Raw genomic sequence first — 10,715 nt, 5'->3', positions numbered from 1 at the left:
GATATCGCGAGTCAGTCCTCCACCTTTAGCAACGCTCGGCTGTACCAAGAAGTAATTAAAGTGAAAATTCTCTTTCGAGATAAACGATAAGCCCCAGGATTGGGGCACTTTTCAGGCGAAAAAACAAAACATAAAAGGTTCCCACTCATTATCGCACATCGCTCCACCGTTTCCATAAACCTTCCAGGACGTCCAGGTTTAATCTCTTCTGTCACGCCACGTTGCCGCTTTACGAGGCAACACTGTTCCAAGGAATTCAAACGCTTCGCTTTTCCACGGCTTTCCGAGCTTTTCATACACGTAGCACCACAGTTAACGTACCAACCCGTTCCAATATGGCGTCATAGTTGAATGAATGTGAAGGAAACTGCAGCTCTATGTGCCACCCCTTAGCCACCCACCGCCCAAAAACCGCCGGCCGGTTCCTTCCACCCAAAAACTCCAAGTTATGCTTTATGCCAGGGTCATGATTTGCATAATACAAGCTTTTCGGAGCTATTTGTGCACCCGACCACCACTCCAGGCAGCGCTCAACCACCAATTTCGCGCTCCACCTTTGCATCCCACCCGCCGTGGGTATTATCTCGACCATTTTCCGAATTCCGCGTTCCAGTTTCGGTCAACAGGATGCGAAACGGTTGTTGCATCCGTTTTGGCGTTGGCGTTGAATGCAAACGAGCTATCCACTGGCGAAGCATCAAAGCTCCATCCAACCCTTACACATCATCTTCACGGTGCCACAATGCCGATGCTTCCGTCGAAGAAAAATCTTAAAATTCAATATTTTTCGGTTAAACGCTCCAGACCTGTAAGCCGCACCGTGGACCTCCTGCTGAGTGACTTCCTTTCTACACTATTGAGCCTTTTCCTCCAGCAGAAGGAAACTTTGCATGCAAGATGATAAAAAACAAAGAAACCTCTTCGTGCACATAAAGCCCGAATGGAAAACGCTACATCGACAGCAAACCCTCAGACAAGACCTCGGCGACCGCATAAAGGCCTTCGCCTCTCACCGGCTTCAGCCGTCTTCGTGATGGCTTCACCGACTTCCCCTGCATGCAGCCAAAATGACCGTTCATCACGAGACGAAACAAAACTTTGGACTATTTTTCCGAGGAAGGCAAAGAAAACTAAGGAAATTATTGCTTTCCTCGTCAGAATGCGGAAGGTTTGGATCAATTTCACGCTGCATACAATAAACGGTGTGACCTGGAAAATGCAAAATCTTCATAGAGTGAACATAAAAAAATGCAAAATTAAACGCCGCAAATAGCAATAAACTCTTTAGCAGAGGCGCAGACCCCTCATAACTCGTGTGCCGTCATAAAAGCCCAATTTCATGATACAAATAATACATAAATGCAGTGTAGCTATTGTGATAATAAAATTCGTTTTTAAGCTAAAACACATCGCGCTAGGAAAAGCAAATAGCTTCACGGATTGTTCTTCATATAGGCTAATAAAATTAAAAAATCTCAAAACTCTTATCAGCGACCTCTTTTGTACATGATTCTTATTTTAAAGATGTTCTTTTGTAGTATGTAGCTTCAAGCAAGAATTCAATTTATTTATACTCTCTACACACTGTGTCCACAAAGGAGGCTCACTTCGTTTGTTGAAATCAACAATCAACCATAAATGCTTTATCGTAAATTACGTAACGTACTCCAGAACAAAAGGCCCTCGTTGATCCCTGGGGAGGGAGCAGCCGTGCACCATCCGGTCGTCTGAAGCCTGCCGCTGAAATGGCTGTGTCCGGACACCGGTCTGTTTTACCGGAAACCGACCCACTACCGCAGCATTGTTTCGCCGGTCTCTACTGCCTACACCGACGCTTTTGCCTCACCGCCTCACGTGAACAAACCCATCGAACAAAGAAGAAGCAATAGAGAAGTTAATTTGTGATACGGAAATAAGTAGAGTAAACGATGATGGAAGGATAAGATTAAATGGGGACGCGACAGAACCTCCACCCAGTCGTGTTCTCTCTCTTGCTAAACGTGGAGTAGGAAGTCGGACTTAACCTCAAACCGTACACTCACCGTCGAAACACATCCGCCCGGGCTGTCCGAGCATGGATAAAATGGCAAACAATTTGCTCAACGACGTGTACCGAGCGTACCGAGTAAAAATAGGCCCGTGCCCAGAGAGTCGGCACGGGAGCCCGATCATCATCAGACGGATATGGCAAACCGGAAGTATAAGCTTACGAGCATACGTGAGTGCTCGTATCATAAATTAACTTTCTCAGCAAACCGTAAAGATGTGATTAATATCATTGCATCTTGTTTGTCCTGTGGTCAATACGCAATGAGATGGTTTGTTTCGAGTGTGTGTGTGTTCTGGGTGATCTGTGGTACAATGACAAAGACGCAACCAATCCTTTTCCCAACCGCCGCAACACGTCGATCACAGCAACAATATAGCTTCATTACCGAGTTGCGATCTGTGCGCGTTTCATGTGGCGCGTAATTTCCTTCTCAATGGAATTCGTTTTCGAAAGAAGCCAGCCATTACGAGGTTGCATTTGTCGTTCACGAAAACCAATCCAAAAGCAATTCAACTCCTTCCGATTCGTCGGAGAACCTTTTGCTCTTGTTGTGTTTTCTCTCTTTGGTACACTTGTTTTTTTTTTGCTCTTCTTTTCCTGTAGCCTGTAGCTTGTAAATTTACTGCAAACCCCCCCAGACTAGTTCTTCAGGGTTTCGGCGAAAAATCTTCCTCCCCTAAACAACCATGACAACCATGGGTGATTAGGGTGGAGTTGGAAACGCAAACACCCCAACAAACGGGGCACGTTTTCGGAATCGAAACAAAATAACAACACAACCCCGATATCGCCCGAAATGTGAGTACCATCGTGCCGTACCGTGCCACACCAAATTCCCGGGACTGTTGATTCAATATCAAGCCGTGCCCCAGACGTCTGTGCCGAACACCGGTACAGCCAGTCCTTTCCTGGAGCGCACGAATTCCCAAGCATTCGTTTTGTTCGGTACGGACATCAGGAAACCAAAATAATGGAGACCGTTTGATTGAGTTTTGCAAAACCAATTTTCTCACTCTTCCGGTTGAGTTTGATGCGGTTTTTGCTACAGGTTCTACAGGCCAGAAACCATTGGCAGAGTCCCACAGTTGCCTATCGCCTGTGTTGCATCGCAATCCAGCACCCACACACGGGGGTCATCCAGCTCACCAATCGTAGTAAACTATATCCTCAATGCACACTGTCCGGAACGGAGGGCGATGATCAAGAGCCGGCCGGTTGTTACGAATCCATCGATGAAATCTATTCCACAGTCAGTGCTGTGGACAAGACCATTCTGATCCACTCCTAAGCGATACCATAATCCAGTCGACAGTCGACACACGGTCAAGCCATGTGCAACCCCGTTGACATCGATTAAAACCTGGGACACTATTATACACGCACGCTCCGGACTCCGAAAGAAGATTGGGGATAGCATCTTTCAAACGGAACCACAGCCCGACATGAAACCTGAAAGAATTTTTCAAAGCAAAAGCCACCTTCTAATTGGGGACCAAATATTTGAATAAAAGATACGATATTGGGATATGACACCAGTTCACAATGTGATGATTAACAATTGTACAAATGCTCTTACCTCCTGACAGATGTCTGTGTATTAAGTTGTCGACAAGATTTCACACACAATTTTCCTCTTTTTATACAAGCTTGATTAAATTACAATTCATTCCCCTTCGAAAATGTTAAACATGCCAAACACGTGTTTGTGGTCCTTAACCTACAAGTGTTCACATGTCGATCGACATAGGAGACATTTGTTAATGTTTAAACTACCAGAAAGTAAACTAACATAATTTCAAGAATAGTAATTATCACAACAATCAGGTACTTCAAACGATTTGCTTTCCCATTTTTAAGATAACTCATGCAAACTGTTAGTGGTTTGGTATTTGTTCGTCATTATTTAAATATTTTGACAAACAATTTCGCTACAAGTCCAAGGCTACCATTGGTTTTTTTGCTCTTGATATCAGCACGCCATTCAAGTAGCAACAACTCAAGTGCTCATGTACGTGCAAACATTCACCACAAGCTATGTAACCAGTATCGGAACCATACGCTGCATGGTCCACTTACTCCAGCAATGCTTTTTATCTGCTTTATCTCCTACATTAGCTACTTTCGATTTCGATTGCAGTGAAACGTTAATTATTATCTCACTTTTTCCTTTTGTTATCTTGCTTAGCAACACATTGCATCGTTTGCGGTACACCAACTACTAGTCCAAGGTGAACGAGAAATGCCAAAGTTTCTCGCGATCTAGACGATCGCCCCCGTAAAAGTTGGACAATTTTTTATCCAACTGCGTTCTTTGTTTCATGATCTTTCCGTGTGAAAGTTGCTGTTTGCAGTGTAATACACCCAAAAATGACTCCCATGCGAATCCAGAACAGGTACGACTAACCTCGCAACCGAAGGTTAACTTCCTTTTTACCATTTAATTCGCAACGCTGGGGGGGTGTGGTAGCCGATCTATCTCCTGTTACATTCAACGAAACCACCAGACCAGGGATAGAAGGTCAGTTCCAAGCTCCCATGAAATGAAAGCCAATCCGTTGGCAATCCGCACCAAAACAGAACTTTGCCGTAATCATCTGATGCAATCATATGCCACGAAATCGGTCCGTCCGCAATTGGAAACATTTTACACTATTCCGCCAGACCTAAGGTGCAGGTGCCACTTTACATATGTTTCACGTGCGCTTCTTTCTGCTTCGCATCGCTGTTCAGCGCAACGTTTCAACACACCTCCCATCCAGTGGCCAGTCTGTTGTTGATGTGCAATCAATGAAAATCTACTTCAATCCAACCGTCGGCCGTTGTGTTGATCCACAGTCGCAACCGTTAGTCGGGCGGTTTGGTACGCGAGGAGGAGAGCATAAAAACACATCCAAACTGTGTAAATATACGCTGTAGTGAAAACAAAAGCAGCATAAAAACGCAAATCAACCACAGCACAGCACGCGCCGCAATCCAGCAGGAAGGCCGGATTGTCCGCTCTCGTGATGTTTGAACGCCACGGTGGCCTGAGGCAGGGTACCCGAATCGCAACTGTTTGAACTTTGCAACAACTTTAAAGAGTGCTTTTGCAGCATAGCGATTTAATTTACAAAACTTTTGTTTCCCCACTCCACTCACACACGCTCACAGCTGCTGTGGCATGCGGGATGGGAGGTTACAGTCCGAAGCCAAGTCAGGTCCCTTTATGTGCTGGAAGAATTTGCTCAAACCAGTCCATAATGTGCGTATGTTTTCTCCAAGGGAATTCTTAAACAAAACCACAGCTTCACATTTAAACTTTACCTAATGAACGTTCGTATTTTCAAAAATCTCTTCGGTCAATTATAAATTCGATCCACAAACGTCTTTAACTGAAAATTACTTAATGTCATTCAAAAGTGTTCTCACCAAGAGATCAAATTGGAATTAAACCTCAAAACAGTCCTCTTCTAATGTTTGACTGTTCACACTTTCCAACGAACAGTAAACGAAAGAAGCATGTTGTTAAGGACACCTTCCAAACAAGCCTGCAAGATAAAGTTATCCGCCACGTGGTTGATCACGCTACGCGAAGATTCAACAACAAACTACACGCGAACGAAGTTGGAAAAGTGGTCGATTTCAATGCGATGGCAACAGTGATGCATACAGCATCCATATCGTTGAGTGTTTGTGCCTTCTTCTGTGTGTCTGTACCTAGTGCATGCTCTGGTGTGCAGAAACGCGTTCCCACAAAGTTGTTTTCTGCTGCTATGATGCGATTTTCATTTGACTCACCTCCCTACCACGCAAGCACCATAAACCTCTGTTCCTTTCCCTTTCTTTTCGATGGCTCGCACCTTCCACCCATACCGGACGAAACATGTTCACCTGGCTGGTTGAAACCGAGCCACTCAACTATCGTGCCTGCCTTCACCGGGGTTTTTTTTGTCTTGTCTACCAACTCAAATTATGGGTCTAAAGTAGCATAAAGTTTGATACATTAGGCTCCACGAACACTCACATACGCTAGGCTTGGCAAATGTTACTTTCATAACAATCGCTGGCACGGTGGAAGGGATGTTACCCACCGACCCACCGATCCGCTGAGTGCAACGACATCTGGTGGCAGTGGCTTCGCTTGCTTTTTGAATTGGGTGGGGGGACAGACTTGGGGGTTGATTCGGTTCAAATTCGAGCCCAATTTAATCAGTTTCATATTAGTGCTTCAGCGGAACGGTTTGTTTCGGCTTCTGTGCGAAACAACCTCTTAAACCCATTTCGGGGACAAGTAGCGTCATCTTCCCTATTTGCTTCGTGTTCGTGCAGCATCCCTTAGTCGGGTAAGTTCGAGCTCGATAACGTTACCGTTTACCAAATCCGTGTGTGCCACATTACTTGAGATTCCCGTGCCGAACTTCGACACCTTACCGCCGCCTAGTCATCCACGAATGATGACGGTGATGTATGTGCGAGTGATAAATATATCGTGCCAAACGCCAAAGCACCCGTGCAGCATTTTTCCAGTTCGTCATCGAGTTTTTCCACGTACCAATCGAATTCACCCGGGGGGCCAATCAGATCAGGATGCCAGCAAAAATTGATTTCTTGTTACCGACTGCCGTGAATCTTCATCGAATCAGCCACCAGATGTCAGACGCGCTTGGAGACACATTACAAGCGACGGTGCAAGGTGGGACTGTTTTTTTTTTGGCATGATGGTACGTGTGTGAGATCATTCGCCACGGTCGTCGCCTTCGGACGACCTCTAGACATCACATCAAACACGCAACCAGCCAGTTCGTCAGGCGTAGGGCACACACCAAAAATTGATACGCTTTCGTGCATGCCTGCGGTTTCAACCGGGAGACTGATAGAAAGTTCGATTTCTCATCCATAAATCAGAACCACCATCGTCGGGCCTCGGGTACTCGGGACAGTCGAGTGCTCGCAACGCCAAGTAATTTCGTATCCCGATCTCAGCCCAAGTAGCGAAAAACTTCGATTTTGCTTTATTATTCTTCATCAATCTTGATCGAAAAAAAACACACACACATCTTGCAAAGATCCATCATTTGAAGGGAGTGTCCTATGATCCTTTTGCTTTATCCAGAAACAAATGGATAATTTGATAATTTGTGAATTTTGCTTTTTTTGGCCGTTCCCACCGGTTGACGTTGCTGGGGGAAACTAATCGAATGCCAAACGATGCATATGATTAATTTCAACCCATTTCTGCCGTGCGTCAAACAAGAGCGAGAATAAGCATTGGGTTTGTCAAACCCGTTAAGGCACCTATTGCGAATCGACCCTTGCTGCCCTTCTCTAAAATTTGAGACACTTTCGCCCAGAACTCGTTTAAGTTGTGCGGTGCAAGACGTATAAAATCGTGTTCTGTTTAAGCGTGTAATAATGATCTTTGGATCACTGGAATTTGACACTCGAAAAAAGGAAGAAATAATTTGATTTTATGCTACGTAATAATAGACACAGCTCCGTTTGGCAATTCGTTTCATTTCCAATTCCAAGCAGGGAAAATAGATACGTTCAAACACAGCAGATGGGACTGCAATTTCGCTTCATCGTAGTCACTATGCCGTAGAACTATCCGTTCCAATCCTGTCAAATGCAAGTGCGTAGCATACAGCTCGTTTTCACAAGTGCCTGACGGATGTGTCACTTGCAGTGAACGTTCTGTCCCGGGTCTGTTATGTGATGTGATCATAAAAGTAAATCTTTGGCCACGATAATTTATGATACCGTGTCCCCTGCTCGGTGGCAAGCCGGTTTGCCAGAATCTTTGCCCATTTGCTCCGTACGGGACAAACCAAGACTACACCCCTTTTTGCAGTGGAGCTTTTTGCAGTGCTCTTGGTTCGATTGTGGAACAAGATTCACTTTACTTCTCCATCATAAATTCAAATTTTATTTCCAACACCAGCCCGACCGCAACGGAGCTTCAACACCATTGGATCTAAGTATCAACCCCGCACTTCCCCGGCTCAGAATGCATCCGATTGCAAAAAGATGCTGGAGATGTACTTTACTCAAAGGGCATTCAAACTTCCCAGTTCCGGGGCCTCCGGATCCACTATTCTCGTTCGCATCTCGCTTCATTCCATGCTCTGCTCGATCGTAAATAATTTGACATTTTGCGTTAGAAGCGCAATAAAACCAAGCGCTACTACTGCAACACTGGGCGGTACATCGTCTTGCGGCTGAGATCGTTTGACATCGAGAACTGCGCCAACTGCGACCGGGCCACCATCACGTCACGTGCCGGAGCATGAAAGCACGCACACAGGGTGCCTCAAAAAGCTGGCACCAAGCGTATTCAACCGTACCCTACCGTCGTGCGAATGCATTGCCTATGATTGATCTGATTTTCGTGTTGCCTTCACGGCGATCTCAAACACGGTCACCCGAACCGGTCTCTTGGGTCGTGCGAAAGTGCAATCCGTACCGTGGCGGCGCAATGGTGGCGGTAATTGCGTAATATCGGAAACCAACGCTGGCTCGTACCATGAACCGTCACATGAAAACCGGTTCCGAACGACTCCACGCCCGGCCCTGGAGGCTGTGGACGCTGAATGAACTTTCAAATTCGGTCAGCAGGCCACTTTTTGTGTCGCCTTCACACTGTGGCACGAATACGCTTTCAGCTCGTTCATCTCTTTTTACGCCTGAATGTAGTCTATTAAGCGGTGCCATTGAAACCAAACCCGGAGGACCCGATGCCGTCCTGGTTACCGTGCATTATCTCACGCCCTGCTTCGTTTCCCTTCTTCCAATCTCTTTCACTCCTATCTTCTCTCGGCCTCGCAGATAACGACGGTGACAAGATGCTAAAGTTCGCTGCCATTGCCACCGTTGGGCTGCTGTTCTGTGCCGTACAGTGCGTCAAAGTGGACTACTATGGTTCGCTCTACAATCCCAAGGACGAGCTGCATGCGCCGTACCACGAGAAGGAGGACAAGCAGGACTTTAGCAAAATTCCTGGCGTGCCCGGCGTGGACTATCCGATCTACCACGAAGTGCCTCACACCAGCTTCCACTGTGGCAACGTGCCGGCCATCCCCGGCATGTACGCGAACGTCGAAACCGGCTGCCAGGCCTACCACACCTGTCACGATGGGCGCGAGGGCCACCAGGGTGCGTCCTTCCTCTGCACCAACGGCACGCTGTTCAATCAGAAGGAATTCGCCTGCGACTGGTGGTACAATGTCAAGTGTGAGGAGGCGCCCAGCTATTACCATCTGAATGCCGATCCCGAACACAACCCCTTCACGCCCAAGCGCAAACCAGAGGAAGAGGAGCACCAGCATCAGAAATTCCTCATCCACGTCTAGAGGCAGCCGGTAGGGAAGGTTCTTTCTTCTTACCGTTGAGATTTACATGTTCCATCTATCCACTTTCCGCTGTTACTGTTGTAAATATTTTTTCGGAAATATATGAACCATTTTTTACATTCTTTTTCATCACAATCACTTCCGCTCTCCCCCATCAAAAACTTCCGTTTACAGCCCGTTGGAATAGCGTATTAAGGCCTAATGTCTCGAACAACTCAAAGCGCTACAACATTCAAATTGTTTAAAGCGATTCCCACCAAAACTTCAATCGAAATCAGGCCGACGATCATAACCACTCACACACAAAAAAGAGAGAAATGATATGAATGAAATATTTATAAAACTAGCAGCAACTAGTCCCAGCTGGCTCGTCTAACACTAGCCCACCGCACGGTGAGCTGTAACGCAAAACGGCAAAGCATAACTCCGGCGGTGGCAGTAGCAAATAAAAGCGCACTTGGGTGTGCACCAACCACCCACCGAAAAGTCCGAAAAACAATGCTCAATGGCGCCAAAGTGTTACATCAAAGGATTGTATGTTCAAAGCGAGAGAGGTAAAATGGGATATATTTTTTTTTTGTTCCAGCTCTCGTTCTGGTGAACATTTTAATTTTGATTTATGTTTCACGCTGCATCCATAGCTGCTGGTTGGTATTCGCTGTGTACATGGCCATGGTAGAATATTTGCCTTTCCCCGTGTTCAAATACAGAAAACTTCTTCGATGCAACGAAACACAAAAAAACTGAAAAACGCTACAAATGTACAGCCTCTTATCAAACGTCAAAGCAAAGCAAAAAGGGTGAAACACGCCCGACCATCACGCGGGGCGGTGCACGATTACAACCCACAACAAACGACCTGGGCACACTCGGGGAGATCTGAAACAGAACCAGATGCAGCATGACTGACGGGAGCTCAAAATCAAACATCGTTCGCTGTCGGTCGGTTTGAGTAAAATAGCTACAGAAAATAAAATAAATGGTATAAAAGCCTGAACTGAATGCATTGCCTTCGGCCATATTTTTTGGTCCATTTTTGTTTCATTTGTATTTTCACAAATTTACACACTACACAACAGGGAAGTGTTGAATTGATGCGTTACGAAACTTTAACCGAGGTGTGTGTCCACCCCGTACGTACAACGAACAGAGTTATGGATTTGGTGCACAAATTAGTTCACCATGAAAATGGGCATATAAATTTTCATTAGTTTCAATCGCATATATCTCCCTTTTCGTAAAATTCGCACGTGCTCAGATTGGCCCTAAATGCCTATATATGCCCTGCCCATTTTCCATTATCGCCAAGCGTCGCATTCAATCTCGGTGCTGTGGAA

At 45.8% G+C, this 10,715-nt stretch overlaps 1 protein-coding gene across 1 annotated transcript; it reads left to right on the top strand.

The window, feature by feature from the left end:
* The first annotated feature begins 6,229 nt into the window (after window positions 1-6,229).
* On the top strand, window positions 6,230-9,513 carry LOC125760721 (uncharacterized). The gene is made up of 2 exons (XM_049421122.1): window positions 6,230-6,372; window positions 8,855-9,513. The coding sequence occupies exon 2, from the start codon at window positions 8,872-8,874 to the stop codon at window positions 9,376-9,378; it is 507 nt and encodes a 168-aa protein (XP_049277079.1). The 5' UTR covers window positions 6,230-6,372; window positions 8,855-8,871; the 3' UTR covers window positions 9,379-9,513.
* The last annotated feature ends 1,202 nt before the right edge of the window (window positions 9,514-10,715 follow it).

This window comes from Anopheles funestus, chromosome 2RL, assembly GCF_943734845.2.
Source record: "Anopheles funestus chromosome 2RL, idAnoFuneDA-416_04, whole genome shotgun sequence".
NCBI classification, from domain to species: domain Eukaryota; kingdom Metazoa; phylum Arthropoda; class Insecta; order Diptera; family Culicidae; genus Anopheles; species Anopheles funestus.
The sequence above is the reverse complement of the archived record's forward strand: the minus strand, read 5'-3'. Positions and strand labels throughout refer to the sequence as shown.

What these genes read in the sequence shown, in the direction of transcription:
- LOC125760721 (XM_049421122.1), top strand. Translation starts at nt 8,872, where the DNA reads ATGCTAAAGTTCGCTGCCATTGCCACCGTTGGGCTGCTGTTCTGTGCC.